The sequence below is a fragment of the Hippocampus bargibanti genome, linkage group LG05 (genome assembly GCF_051943395.1).
Source record: "Hippocampus bargibanti isolate YZ-2025 linkage group LG05, ASM5194339v1, whole genome shotgun sequence".
NCBI lineage: Eukaryota > Metazoa > Chordata > Actinopteri > Syngnathiformes > Syngnathidae > Hippocampus > Hippocampus bargibanti.
This window is the reverse complement of record NC_142738.1, coordinates 30,493,099-30,508,396: the sequence shown is the minus strand read 5'-3', so window position 1 is coordinate 30,508,396 and position 15,298 is coordinate 30,493,099. Positions and strand designations below refer to the sequence as shown.

At 43.6% G+C, this 15,298-nt stretch overlaps 1 protein-coding gene across 2 annotated transcripts in view; it reads left to right on the top strand.

Annotated features, from left to right (window-relative positions):
- Positions 1-15,298, top strand: part of LOC148898494 (filamin-C-like) — a 58,218-nt gene that overhangs the window by 17,592 nt on the left and 25,328 nt on the right. Inside the window, exons 3-16 of one of the 2 annotated variants that reach the window (XM_088995667.1) lie at positions 1,856-1,953; positions 3,485-3,635; positions 3,720-3,838; positions 3,912-3,989; positions 4,065-4,227; positions 4,371-4,571; positions 4,711-4,818; positions 6,656-6,793; positions 7,876-8,002; positions 8,077-8,213; positions 8,993-9,186; positions 9,922-10,035; positions 11,107-11,250; positions 14,696-14,819. In XM_088995667.1, coding sequence (XP_088851793.1) covers positions 1,856-1,953; positions 3,485-3,635; positions 3,720-3,838; positions 3,912-3,989; positions 4,065-4,227; positions 4,371-4,571; positions 4,711-4,818; positions 6,656-6,793; positions 7,876-8,002; positions 8,077-8,213; positions 8,993-9,186; positions 9,922-10,035; positions 11,107-11,250; positions 14,696-14,819 — 1,896 coding nt within the window. The remainder of the gene's footprint in view (positions 1-1,855; positions 1,954-3,484; positions 3,636-3,719; positions 3,839-3,911; positions 3,990-4,064; positions 4,228-4,370; positions 4,572-4,710; positions 4,819-6,655; positions 6,794-7,875; positions 8,003-8,076; positions 8,214-8,992; positions 9,187-9,921; positions 10,036-11,106; positions 11,251-14,695; positions 14,820-15,298) is intronic. The other variant, XM_088995668.1, reaches the window with a different exon arrangement.

The window sequence follows — 15,298 nt, the reverse complement described above, 5'->3', positions numbered from 1 at the left end:
CAGCGGCAGCCACACACGCCAGCGTTCACTCAACCCGGAAGTAACTCAAATAGATAGAAAGCTAGCTGGCTAACTAAGACATAGCAAATAAATAGCCAACTGATAGATATATAGCCAGCTAGATATCTATATAGTTAATAGATAGCAAGCTAGATAGCTACATGGCTAACAGCTAGCTAGCTAGATAGCTACATAGCTAATAGGTAGCTAGTTAGTAAGCTCGCTAATATATAGCTAGCCTGATAGATAGCTAATAGATAGATAACCAGCGAGTTAGTTAGATAGCTAATAGACAGCAAATAATAATAATAATAATCCATTTCATTTCTAAGCGTCTTTCAAAACTCTCAAGGTCACTTTACAGTCACAGGATCAGTTTTTCCGTGGGTGAACAGCGGCAGCCACACGCGCCAGCGTTCACTCAACCCGGAAGTAACTCAAATAGAATCGTAAGACAAATAGATAGAAGGCTATCTAGCTAGCAAGCCAATAGATAGTTAATAGCTAGCCAGCTAGATAGCTAGCCAGATAGCTATTGTACGGTATTATAGAAAAGAAAAAGAGAATTGACATAGCACAATATTTCTTACTAATGTCTACATAAACAAAAGTCAAAAGAACGAAAAAAAAAACTAAATAACAAATAATATGACAAAGGCGGTCAAAAAAATAAATAAATCAAGCCATATAAATAAAAATATTTGATAGAGTGTATTTTTTTTAAACAAGTAATTCGTTTTTCACATAATTTTACATGATTTTTGGTCGTTAATTAATTTAAGCACAAAAAAACAACCAATCTGAGGAGCCATTAGGGAGCCAAAAGAGTCAGATCTTTTTAGTGAGCCGAACCAAAAGAACCGGCTCTCTGGAAAGAGCCGCAATTCCCATCACTACTTCGCGCTGCTACGCTGCCCATACAAGGCCACCTCCATTCAGCCGCTTGTCGTTCTCGCTCGTCGACGACATGCAGCAGCTCAGTTTCAAGCTGACAAACATCTTCAAGCCCTCGTGACCAGATACAATCAATATGGTCAATAAAAAGGCCCGGGAGGACCCGTTTTGGTGCGCCAGGCGGGGTTTCAGGCATTTGCGCTGTTCCAACGGCTTCTGCGCCAGCCTCGCCACTAAACTAACACTAAACGCCGCTGTGTTTCTAATAATTGGATTGCGGCATAGCTTTCTATCTATTTGAGTTACTTCCAGGTTGAATATATAGATTCCTGGTGGTGGTGGGTTTCAAACGGTCTTCTTACGAGCTAATCTATCTAGCTGGCTACCTAGCTGGCTATCTAGCTAGCTACCCAGCTGGCTATCTATTTGCTATGTATTATCTATCTGGCTGGCTAGCTAGCTAGCTATATAGCTAGCTTGCTGGGTGTCTAGCTGGCTATCTATTGGCTATCTATTAGCTAGCTAGCTTTTTATCTATTTGGGTTTCTTCCGGGTTGAGTGAACGCTGGCGCGTGTGGCTGCCACTGCTCACCCACATAAAAACATATCCTGTGACTGTAAAGTGACCTTGAGAGTTTGGAAAGGCGCTTAGAAATGAAATGGATTATTATTATAATGATTGAGAGGCCCCGCCCGCCGTCAAGTACTAATCCAATTTAGCCGCGTACGCTAGCCTTAGCACAACCGTCACGTTTGTTTGTGTTGAAGAGCAGGGAGAGAGCGTCACTGTTGTGTCCTCGGTAATGTCACTGGATCTTGTCGCCAGAGGTGTCGTTGCGATAGTCGCGACAGTCTGAGTGTGTGTGTGGCGGGGGTCCGAGATTTCAGCCGGGGAGGGCGGCCTGTCGACACAAGCAGCCGGATGCTGGGCCGTTCTCATAACTTGTTTGCGTCTCGCTAGGTTTGTGTCCTGATTGGGCCGAGTGGGACCCCAACCAGCCGGTGGAGAATGCCAGAGAAGCCATGCAGCAGGCCGACGATTGGCTGGGTGTGCCTCAGGTAAGACGTACCAAGGATACCTTTCATTCAGCTTTCCCAAGGCGGGTCACAACTTTTGGTTTTTAAAGTTTTGACAAGCAAAGAATATGCAACGGTGGTTTCAAAGCATCTGGGAGTTTTATTTTGGTGCCTACAGAGGCCTTGAAAGTCGCGAGAGCACGAAACAGGTGGGGGAGAAACTAGAGATGTGGAGATGTGCCCTGGAAAGGAGAGGAATGAAGATCAGTCGCAGCAAGACGGAATATATGTGTGCGAATGAGAGGGAGCCAAGTGCAAGAGTGATGCTACAGGGAGAAGAGATAAAGAAGGTGGAGGATTTTAAGTACTTGGGGTCAACTGTCCAGAGCAATGGAGAGTGGAAAAGAGGTGAAGAAGCGTGTCCAGGCAGGCAGGAGCAGCTGGAGAAAAATGTCAGGTGTGATGTGTGACACAAGGGTCTCAGCTCAGATGAAAGGAAAAGTGTATCAAACCGTGGTGAGACCAGCCATGATGTTTGGACTGGAGACAGTGCCACTGAAGAAAAGACAGGAAGCAGAGATGGAGGTAGCAGAGCTGAAGATGTTGAGGTTTTCTTTGGGAGTGACCAGGTTGGATAGGATCAGGAAGGAGTACATTAGAGGGACAAGTCATATTAGAGGCTTTGGAGAGAAAGGTGAAATCTGTTCTTCTCTTGGGTCAGTTCTTCAACTAGTTCTAATAGTCAGAGAGGCCAGACTGAGATGGTTTGGACATGTCCAGAGGAGAGAGAGTGACTATATCGGGAAAAGGATGCTGACCCTTGAACTGCCAGGCAGGAGACCGAGAGGAAGACCGAAGAGGAGGTTTATGGATGTGGTCAAAAGAGGACATGAAGGTAGCCGGTGTGAGAGAAGAGGATGCACAAAACCGGGTTAGATGGAGGACACTGATTCGTTGTGGCCACCCCTGAAGGGAAAAGCCCAAAGGAAAAGAAGAAGAAGACAGAGGCCTTGAAACACCTTTGGGGCCAGCCACCGAAGCCAAAATCCAATCTGCGTGCCTCGGAATAACGACGCCGTCAGAGAGTCCACTTACATCCCCAGTGACTGATCCGTCGCCGCTCGACGGCTCACCGCGCGTGTTGTTTAGTTACAGGCAAGCGCTAACGCCACAACAAGGATATGCATTGGCCAGATAACTGGAGGTCCGGACCCCCCCGGGGGCGGGGGGTCTGTTGGGTGCTGCATTCCAGCGTGCTGGTGTTAAGGAGGCATGGGGGAGGTCTGCCCGAGTTTAAATCCCGCTGGCTGGCTTGCGGAAGGCTACGATCCTTCGCCCCGCAGGACCCCGCAGGTTAAATATAACCAGCCCAGGGCACGATTTCAGACCAGCAAAGGACTGACTGACCCGAAGCGCTAAAAGCACAAGAAGAGGCAGCGGCAGCGCGAATTGCCATGTTTATTGAGCGAACGATCCCACCGCGCCGCGACTCGGAGAGAATGTCAGCCACCGCTCATTTGCTCAAGGGTTCCATCCAATTTTGTACTCAAGACCGGGCACCTTGCCACCTTAGGTGATTGCACCTGAGGAGATCGTGGATCCAGATGTGGATGAGCACTCGGTGATGACCTACCTGTCACAGTTCCCCAAAGCCAAGCTCAAGCCGGGAGCCCCTCTCAGACCCAAACAGCTCTTCCCCGACAAAGCCAAAGCCTACGGACCAGGTGGGGCTCTCGCAACCGCGTCGCCGCGGCTACGTGGCCGTGACGGCACTCCGCGGCTGAGCGGTGTTTTTGTTTGCGTGGCAGGTATCGAGCCGCATGGGAACAAGGTGCTACACCCCGCCGTGTTCACCGTGGACACTCTGGAAGCCGGCAGCGGCGAGGTCCTGGTCTACGTGGAGGATCCTGAGGGACACAAAGAAGAGGTAGGTGGGACGAGCGCCAAGGCCCAGATGTTCTCGGGATGAAGCCTCTCGTACGTTTGTCCCTTTGCCGCAGGCTAAGGTGAAACCCAACAAGGACAAAAACAGAACCTACACCGTCACTTATGTCCCCAAAGTTGAGGGTCTCCACAAGGTGAGACAAAGCGGTCGTGGTAGCCTCCATTTGATAAATTGCCTTCTTACGCTGCTGTCTTTGTTTGTTTGGCAGGTCACGGTGTTATTTGCGGGTCAGGACATTGACAAGAGCCCCTACGCGGTGAACGTGGCAAAGGACATGGGTGACCCAAGTAAAGTCCACGCCAGGGGACCCGGTCTGGAGCGCACCGGGAATGTGGCCAACAAACCCACCTACTTTGACATTTACACAGCCGGTGAGAACGGCAACGGTGACCGACATGCCACTGGGGACTAAGAGGCCCCTTTGGCATTCTGACAACCCTCATTTTTCTTCCTTTGGGTCCATTGCATCCCAACAAACGAGCGTGACTGACTCTTTCTGACTCCTGTGGATCAGGTGCCGGCAACGGCGACGTCAGCGTGGTGATTGTGGATCCTCAGGGTCGAAAAGACACCGTGGAGATCATTCTGGAGAACAAGGGCGACAGCGTGTTCCGATGCACTTACCGTCCCGTGATGGAGGGCCCTCACGCCATCCACGTGCTCTTCGGAGGCCAGGAGATTCCCAAGAGCCCCTTCCCCGTCAACATCGCAGAAGGTGAGCCAGGCGTCCTAGTCGCTTTTCCGCAGGGGGGACGTCCGAGCGCGCCGGTAAAGGCGCCGGGATCCATTGGTGGCGGTTTTAGTTCCCCGAGATTCCGTTATAGGCCATCACTCTTCTTGTCTGTCATTGTTAGCACCTCCTGTCGCTATTCCCGCGGGAGCTCCATTGCAGATAATCCCTCAATCGCTGCTCAGTCCTCCTGGAACAAAGGGGGCCCCGCCCAAAAAACCTGTCCGCCCAAGTTAGTACGTCCGGCGGGGATCAGCCTTCGCCCAGCGCTCGGCCGTTTCGTTGCCCACACGCAAGTTGCTCTAAGGCTACGCTCTAGGACGCTTACCAAAGGGCGGGGGTGCACGATGCGGTGTAGTCGTGGTGTGTCGTTCGCGAACGACCCGGTTCTTCGAGCCGGATCTCTGAAGTGAACGAAGGAGCCGGAAATTGGAGCCGACTTTTTTTTGGCCTCTATTCCCCGGTCTTCGGTTAAAGCCGCACGTCATTGGTCAAGATCCGTGGTAGAGGAGGAAGAATTACAGACACACAGTGAGGAGAAGGGGGGCGGGGGCTAGGCATGTGGGCAAATGTTATCACATTATGCTGTTATTATTATTCAATGATGATATGTTTTACTAGTTGGTATGATAGCATTAGTAATATGAAAAGCAAATTACTGACAGATGATCATCAGACCAGAGCAACCACAGGGAAAGTCAAAGTTAGTGGATGCTCTGTACACATATAAATTAAGCCCTATAAATAAAAATATTTGATATAGTGTATTTTTTACATGGGTAATTCGTTTTTCACATAATTTTACATGATTTTTGGTAGTTAATTAAAGCAACAAAAAAAACAAACTGAGGAGCCATTTGGGAGCCAAAAGAGCCGGATCTTTTCAGTGAGCCGAGCCAAAACAACTGGCTCTCTGAAAAGAGCCGCAATTTCCATCACTACGGTATTTCGCTCAGTAGTTCACTCTCTCTTGGTTCACTTCAAAGATCCGGCTGTAAGAAACGTGTCGTCCGCGAATGACACATCGCTAGCGCTAAGTGCAACTACTTGCGGCCTGCCATCTTAGTTGCAGAGTTTGGTTTCAAAGCGGGGCCAGATGCAACTTTCCTTTGCATCCCCACGTTGCTGTTTTTGCATTTGTGTCCGCTCGGTCCAACTGTCGCTTGCCCCGTTTGCTTTTGGCGCCTCCGCCGGCATTTTGTCAGAGCCCGCTAAGGTTTGTTAGCTCTGTAGCTATGTGGCTGGCTATCTATTAGCTGGCTGGCTAGCTGTCTAGTTGGCTAGGTATTAGCTATATGGCTATCTGACTAGCTATCTATTGGCTGGCTGGCTAGCTCGCTAGCTATATATTAGCTATGTAGCTATCTAGCTGGCTAGCTATCTTGCTAGATATCTATTAGCTGGCTGGCTAGTTGGCTAGCTATTAGCTATATGGCTATCTGACTCGCTATCTATTAGCTATCTATTGGCTGTCTGGCTATCTCGCCAGCTATATATTAGCTATGTAGCTATCTGGCTGGCTAGCTATCTAGCTAGCTATCTGTTGGCTATCTGTAAAGTGTCCTTGAGAGCTTTGAAAGGCGCTTGAAATAAAATGTATAATAATAATAATAATAATAATAATAATAATAATAATAATAATAATAATAATAATAATACTTAATTTGATTAATTTGTCACTTTACAGTCACAGGATAAGTTTTTCTGTGGACGAGCAGCAGCACATTATTATTATTATTATTATTATTATTATTATTATTATTATTATTATCTACTAGCTGGCTGGCTGGCTATCTATTAGCTGTGTAGCTGCTCAGATGGCTGGCTATCTAGCTAGCTATCTGTTGGCTATCTATTAGCTGGATAGCTAGCTTTCTATCTATTTGAGTTACTTCCGGGTTGAGTGAACACTGGCGCGTGTGGCTGCCGCTGCTCACCTACAGAAAAACTGATCCTGTGACTGTAAAGTGACCTTGATAGTTTTGAAAGGCGCTTAGAAATGACATGGATTATTATTATAAAAGAACTTTCTGACCCGGGAGGGGCTAACTTGTTGGGATTCCTTTCAGCCGTCAATCCAAACGCCTGCAGGGCTACCGGCAGAGGTCTTCAGCCCAAGGGAGTGAGGGTCAAGGAGGTGGCAGACTTCAAAGTTTTCACCAAGGGCGCCGGCAGTGGAACGCTCAACGTCTCGGTCAAAGGACCCTGTAAGTCCGACAGCCTTTTCGTCCCTTTCATGTTGACCTCTAAAACTTGTCCGTGACTATTTCACGAAAGCCGTACGCTAGTTGTTCCGGTCTGTCACTGAAGGGAAAGGCCGAAAGGAAAAGAAGAAGACAATCCAATAGCACATTTATTATACATAAAATAAGGTATATTGTGTGTAGTTTTAAGGCTTATTTAGTAGAAAATGATGTTTTATGGGGACCTGTGAATGGATTATTCTCTTTTTAATGGTTTCCTATGGGAAATTAATGTTTGGAATACACACTTTTCGCCTTACACACACTGTCTGGGAACCAATTAACCAATTAAGTTCGTAAGCCAAGGTATCATTGTATATACAGTAAAGTCTCGTTATATCGATATCGGTTATATCGATAGTACTGCTTATTACGATACTATTTCTAGGAGAAAATTACATGCCCGCAGGATCGGATATATCGATAGTCTGGTTATATCGATATTTTTTCAGACTCCCGAGAATATCGATATAACGAGACTTTACTATATACAGTAAAGTCTCGTTATATCGATATTCAAGGGAGTCCGAAAAAATATCGATATAACCGGGACTATCGATATATCCGACCCTGTTTGCATGTAATTTTCTTCGTGCGTGCATAGAAATAGTATCGATATAACCGGGATTATCGATATATCCGATATCGTTATAACGAGACTTTACTGCATATATATATATATATATATATATATATATATATATATATATATATATATATATATATATGTATATATATACAATATGTATACATATACAGTAAAGTCTCGTTATATCGATATTCAAGGGAGTCCGAAAAAATATCGATATAACCGGGACTATCGATATATCCGATATCGATATAACGAGACTTTACTGTATATACATATATATACAATATCAGTGAGTGAACGCTGGCGCGTGTGGCTGCCGCTGCTCACCCACAAAAAAAAATATCCTGTGACTGTAAAGTGTCCTTGAGAGTTTTGAAAGGCTCTTATAAATGAAATGTATTATTATTATTATTATTATTATTATTATTATAAATGGCATTTTTTTCTCTCCCAGCCGGAGCGCAGGAGCAGGTGAAGGTCCGAGACGCCGGCAACGGCGTGTATGAATGCGAGTATTACCCCCTCAAGCCGGGTAAATACACAGTGGTCATCAGCTGGGGGGGTCAGCCCATCCCGCGCAGGTCAGAGCCGACCGCCGCATGCTAGTCACCCCGACGACTGCAAGTCAGACCATGTTGATGATTGATGTCTGCAGCCCGTTTGAAGTGGAGGTGGGACCCGAGGCGGCTTTCCAGAAGGTTCGGGCCTGGGGTCCCGGCCTGAGGACCGGCATGGTGGGAAAATCTGCAGACTTTGTGGTCGAGGCCGTCGGCACAGACGTGGGCACGCTCGGTAAGTCAAAACCGTCTCCTAACTTCCCGCCAGGGATATCATTTTCATTTTTCACATCATTTCACATGATTTATGGTCGTAAATTCTTTTAAGCAACAGCAACAACAACATTTATTTATTTATTTATTTATTTATTTGTTTATTTATTTATTTATTTATGTGTTTATTTATGTCTTTATTTGTGTGTTTATTTGTGTATTTATTCATGTATTTATGTATGTATGTATATATTTATTTTTTATTTATGTATTCATGTATTTATTTATTTATGTGTTTATTTTTGCCTTTATTTATGTTTATTTATATTTATGTGTCTATTTATGTGTTTATGTACGTACGTATGTATGTATGTATGTATGTATGTATGTATGTATGTATGTATGTATGTATGTATGTATGTATGTATGTATGTATGTATGTATGTATGTACTGCACTTATAAATACAATGTTTTATTATCAGCAGCTTTCTATTTGCTAGCTAGCTTGCTCTCTATCTATTTGAGTTACTTGAGTGAACGCTGGCGCTTGTGGCTGCCGCTGCTCACCCACAAAAAAAAAATATCCTGTGACTGTAAAGTGTCATTGAGAGTTTTAAAAGGCGCTTATGAATGAAATGTATTATTATTATTATTATTATTATTATTATTATTATTATTATTATTATTATTATTATTATTATCATCAAACGTTCCACAGCCAAAAGGTGCGATGTGGCGGCGTCGTGGACAATAAAGCGGGACTTGACCGCGTTGTCAATCCGCCGTCTTTTTCTGTGAAGGCTTCTCCATCGAAGGGCCCTCCCAGGCTAAGATCGAATGTGACGACAAGGGCGACGGTTCCTGCGACGTCCGCTATTGGCCGACTGAGCCCGGCGACTACGCCGTCCACGTCATTTGCGATGACGAGGACATCAAGGACAGCCCCTTCATGGCTCACATCCTGCCCGCCGCCAATGACGCCTTCCCTGAGAAGGTAAGTGGCTCCATGAGGCGCGTAGACGCACACGGGACGCTAACATTAAGTTGAAAAAAAAATCAATAACAAATAATATGACAACACAAAGACACATAGAGTCATTCATTGTTCAGCACTTGCTGTACCCTCTTTGTGACATGAAGCAGTTCTCGATGAAAGAGGAGAAGATCAAAGCGTCCTTTTCAGTATGTGTAATAATAATAATAATAATAATAATAATACATTTCATTTCTAAGCACCTTTCAAAACTCTCAACGTCACTTTACAGTCACAGGATGAGTTTTATGCGGGTGAGCAGTGGCAGCCACACGCACCAGCGTTCACTCAACCCGGAAGTAACGATAGAAAGCTAGCTAGCTAATAGATAGCCAATAGATAGACAGCTAGCTATATAACTAATAGATAGCCAGCCAGATAGCTAGCTAGCCGGCCAGTTAGCTAATAGGTAGCAACTAGATAGCTAATAGAAAGCTAATAGATGGCCAATAGATACCCTGCTAGACAACTAGCTGGATGAGTGACCGCTGGCACGTGTGGCTGCTGCCGCTCACCCGCAGAAAAAAATGTCGTGTGACTGTAAAGTGTCCTTGTGAGTTTTGAAAGGTGCTTATAAATGAAATGGATTATTATTATTATTATTATTATTATTATTATTATTACTATTATTATTATTATTATTATTATTATTATTATTATTATTATTATTATTAATGTCAGCAAATACATGTTCAGGTGAAGGCCTTCGGACCGGGCCTGCAGCCAACTGGCGTGACTGTGAACAAAGCCACGGAATTCACCATTGACGCCCACGCGGCCGGAAAGGGTCCGCTCACCATCTACGCGCAGGTATGGGCAACCCTGTTTTCCCTCTCAGATTGACTGACACGTGTTTCTCAGCTAGATTTTCTGCAGAGGTGTCTTCTTAAAGGACAACCGACACCATTTTTTTTGTTTCCTAACTGACATCAGAAATACGTTTTATCTCAGCTAAAATACCCAAAACACACAGGTTGATATTTTTTGTCAAATGCAAAACAAAGTGTCCAAAATCTGCAAAAAAAAATGGAGCTGCGAATTGGGCATTTTCAGAAAGTCCCGCCCCCCTTTGGGTGACGTCACGCCAAGACATCTTGCATTGCTGGAGAATCAAAACAATGGCTTCGGATTCGGAGAATATGCTTCCTTGTTACACATCCAATTATGAATATGATTTAAATAGTTCTGAAGAGGAAAGCATACATGTTTGCAATCGATTAAAGAATTTATTCCGTGCCGTTTTGAGGCAACATTGGTGGAAATGTAGCACCCAAAAAGAGGCACAAAATCGCCACCGAGCTGTTGTGAGGAATGAATCAACCCGTTTCCACAGGCTGATAAATTCCTTCCATGGAGCTTGGACGCCCTCTTCTGGCGGCTTTTGGGTGCAACACGAGGTTTTCAGACCAAACAAGTACAGCAAAATACATCGACGTGATGGAAGGACTGCTACAATGTGTCTTTTTTTCGGTCAGGGGCGTTCCTTTCGTGACGTCACGTACGGACTCGTCACCAACTCAAAAACAAGACTTGCTGAATATTCAGCGCGAGTCTTAAAACGTAAAATATAGCTATATGCGGTGGACTCTTATTAAAATACGCTCAGTAGAAGTCATTTGAAGCCATTTTACAAATGATAGACACAACTTGCCCAGAGACGTCGGTTGTCCTTTAAAGGACAAACGACACGTTTTTTTTGTTTCCTAACTGACATCAGAAATACGTTTGATAGCATCTAAAATACCCAAAACACGCAAAAAAGTGCTGTCGGTTGTCCTTTAAGCGACCACCCAACGCAACTTCCAGTACGTCACACATGCACTTATCGTATGCACTTTGTGAGCGCAAGCCGTGGGTTGATACGCTTTTGCGTGTTCTTAGGATGCCGAAGGCTGCGCCATCAACATCAAAACCGTCGACAAGGGCGACGGCACCTATCTGTGCACCTACACACCGACCAAGCCCATCAAACACACCATCATCATCGCCTGGAATGGTGTCAACGTTCCCAACAGCCCCTTCAGGGTAAGGCTTATTGTTCTTATTATTATTATTAGGATTATTATTATTTATCCATTAGCTATCTATTAGCTGTCTCGCTAGCTATCTAGCTAGCTTTCGTTTAGCTGGCTAGCTATCTAGCTGACTAGGTAGCTATCTATTAGCGACTGTATCCTGTGACTGTAAAGTGACCTTGAGAGTTTTGAAAGGCGCTAAGAAATGAAATGTGTTATTATTATTACTGTATCTATCAGCTAGCTAGCCAGCTAGCTAATAGATACAATAATAATAATAATAATACTCAAATAAATAGAAAGCTAGCTAGATAGCTAGCTAGCTTTCTATCTATTTGAGTTACTTCCGCGTTGAGTGAACGCTGGTGTGTGTGGCTGCCACTACTCACCCACAGAAAAGCTTATCAAAGTAAAAAAGTCACAGTCAAAGTCAGCTTTATCCTGTGACTAGAAAGTGACCTTGAGAGTTTTGAAAGGCACTTAGAAATGTAATGGATTATTATTATTATTATTATTATTATTATTATTATTATTATTATTATTATTATTGTTATTATTATTATTATTATTATAAGGTGCACCCAAATGAACGGACCCCTGAGAAACAAGCCTGTAAGAATAATAAGAATAAATTTGATTCACAGGATCAGTTTTTCTGCGGGTGAGCAGCGGCAGCCACACGCGGCAGCGTTCAATCTATCAGGAATAACTCATCTACAGTAGAAAGAAAGCTACCTAGCAAACTAATAGATAGCTAACAGATAGCTAATAGCTAGCTAGATAGATAGCTAAAGATCCAGCTCGATAGCAAATTGATAGCAAATAAAATGCTAGCTATGTAGCCAGCCAGATAGCTAGATAGCTAGCCAGCTAGATAGATAGCTGAATAGCTAGCGAGCCAGCTCGATAGCAAATAGATAGCAAATAAAATGCTAGCTATGTAGCCAGCCAGATAGCTAGATAGCTAGCCAGCTAGATAGATAGCTGAATAGCTAGCGAGCCAGCTCGATAGCAAATACATCGCAAATAAAGTGCTAGCTATGTAGTCAGCCAGATAGCTAGCCAGCTCGATAGATGGCTGAATAGCTAGCGAGCCAGCTCGATAGCAAATACATAGCAAATAAAGGGCTGGCTATGTAGCCAGCGAGATAGCTAGACAGCTAGCCAGCTAGATAGATAGCTGAATGTAGAACACACAAGGAATTTGTTTCCGGTAGAACTTTTGGTAGAACGTCTGATTCTGAAGAAAAATTGCAAAAAGGCACTATACAGTTCTATTAAATGTCTGCTGGATTTGGTGCACATGGCTCGCTAGCGCCTTCCTGAGGGTTGTTGCTGGCAAAGGTGGTGGGCAGGGTGCGGAGGGTCCAGTAGGATTTTCTGCGCCCTTGTTTGGATTCTTTCACAGCGCAAGTCCTCCAGAGTGGCTAGGGCGCTGCCGATGACTTTTCTACAAGGTGTAGAAATGTTGTAGCACCTTCTGTGGCAGGCCATGCTTCTTCATTAGCTTCTTTAGCAGCCTCAGGAAGTCCATCCTGTGTTGGGCCTTTCTCAGGATGGACTTGGTGTTGACCTCCCACTTCATAACCTGCCAGACTGTGATTCCCAGCAACTTGAAGGTCTCAATGGTTGACACGAGGCAGTTGGATAGCGTGAGGGGCAGCTGTGGTCATGGATGTTTCCTGAAGTCCACCATCATCTCGACTGTCGTGTTCAGCTCTAGGTTGTGACGACGGCACCAGCCGCTCCACTTGTTGACCGATGACCATGGTGTCGTCGCGTTGAGGTGCAGCCGTTTGTGTAGACAGAGAAGACCAATGGATTATCAGAGATTTTGCAAAGATATCGTCCAGCTTTCCCGATTGGCTTTTGTATCATACTCGGAATAACTCAAATAGATAGAAAGCTAACTAGCTAATAGATAGCTAGACAGCTAATAGATAGCTAGCTAGACAGCCAGATAGACAGCAAATAGATAGGTAGCTAGGTAGCTAGCCAGCTAGATAGCTATCTCGCTAGATAGATAATAGATAGCTAGCCAACCAGCCAGATAGAAGCTAATAGACAACAACAGCTGAAGCTGGAACAAAGTGATAACATGGAAAAAAAGAGTTAATTCCTAAATGATATGGGTCTGGAGTTATGTGAGCTTGAAATGAGGGTGACTTCCCAAAATACAATTCAATACATACATACTGGTTTATATAGCACTTTAACAACAGTTGAAGCTGGAACAAAGCGATAACATGGAAAAAAAGAGTTAATTCCTAAATGATATGGTTCTGGAGTTATATGAGTTTGAAATGAGGGCAGCTGTCCAAGACACAATGCAATATATACATATTTGTTTATATAGCGCTTTAACAACATCTGAAGCTATGTGAGCTTGAAATGAGGGTGACTTCCCAAAATATAATGCAATACATACATATTGGTTTATATAGCACTTTAACAACAGTTGAAGCTGGAACAAAGTGATAACATGGAAAAAAGAGTTAATTCCTAAATGATATGGGTCTGGAGTTATGTGAGCTTGAAATGAGGGTGACTTCCCAAAATACAATGCAATACATACTGGTTTATATAGCACTTTAACAACAGTTGAAGCTGGAACAAAGTGATAACATGGAAAAAAGAGTTAATTCCTAAATGATATGGGTCTGGAGTTATGTGAGATTGAAATGAGGGTGACTTCCCAAAATACAATGCAATACATACTGGTTTATATAGCACTTTAACAACAGTTGAAGCTGGAACAAAGTGATAACATGGAAAAAAGAGTTAATTCCTAAATGATATGGGTCTGGAGTTATGTGAGATTGAAATGAGGGTGACTTCCCAAAATACAATGCAATACATACTGGTTTATATAGCACTTTAACAACAGTTGAAGCTGGAACAAAGCGATAAGATGGAAAAAAGAGTTAATTCCTAAATGATATGGGTCTGGAGTTATGTGAGCTTGAAATGAGGGTGACTTCCCAAAATACAATGCAATACATACATACTGGTTTATATAGCACTTTAACAACAGTTGAAGCTGGAAGAAAGCGATAAGATGGAAAAAAGAGTTAATTCCTAAATGATAATTCCTAAATGATATGGGTCTGGAGTTATGTGAGCTTGAAATGAGGGTGACTTCCCAAAATACAATGCAATACATACTGGTTTATATAGCACTTTAACAACAGTTGAAGCTGGAACAAAGTGATGACATGGAAAAAAGAGTTAATTCCTAAATGATATGGGTCTGGAGTTATATGAGTTTGAAATGAGGGCAGCTGTCCAAGACACAATGCAATATATACATATTTGTTTATATAGCGCTCTTACAACATCTGAAGCGAGAAATTTTACAGTCTTTCCTATGTATGTTTCTAAGCATACGCGGCGTCGCAGTGGAAATGGCGTCCGGGCGCCGTTTGGCCGCTCAAATGCAGCGTGATCTTGTTCAGGTGCTGGTCGGAGAGGGTTGCCATCCCGACAGGGTCAAAGTTTACGGGCCCGGAGTGGAGAAGACGGGCCTCAAGGCCAACGAGCCCACGTACTTCACGGTGGACTGCAGCGAGGCGGGTCAAGGTGAGCAAGCAGATTCAGATTGTTTTGCGTGGCGGCTGGGTTGCCAGATGCGCTCAACTTTCAGCATGCCTCATTTATCTTAACAGAGAATATTACAGCATCGTACAAAATGAGGATACAAAATAACATTAAAAATCGATAATACGAAATATAAAATGATAAAAATGACACTAAAAGTTATAAGATTTAAAATTGAACTGTAAGCAGTTTGGTATATCATAGTATTCAAAAGAAAACATTGCTGAAAAAAACAACAGATTGACATTGTATAATAATCATAATAATAATAATAATAATAATAATAAATAATAATAATAATAATAATAATAATAATACATTTCATTTCTAAGCGCCTTTCAAAACTCTCAAGGTCACTTTACAGTCACAGGATACGTCTTTCTGTGGGTGAGTAGCGGCAGCCACGCGCCAGCGTTCACTCAACCCGGAAGTAACTCAAATAGATAGAAAGCTAGCTATCT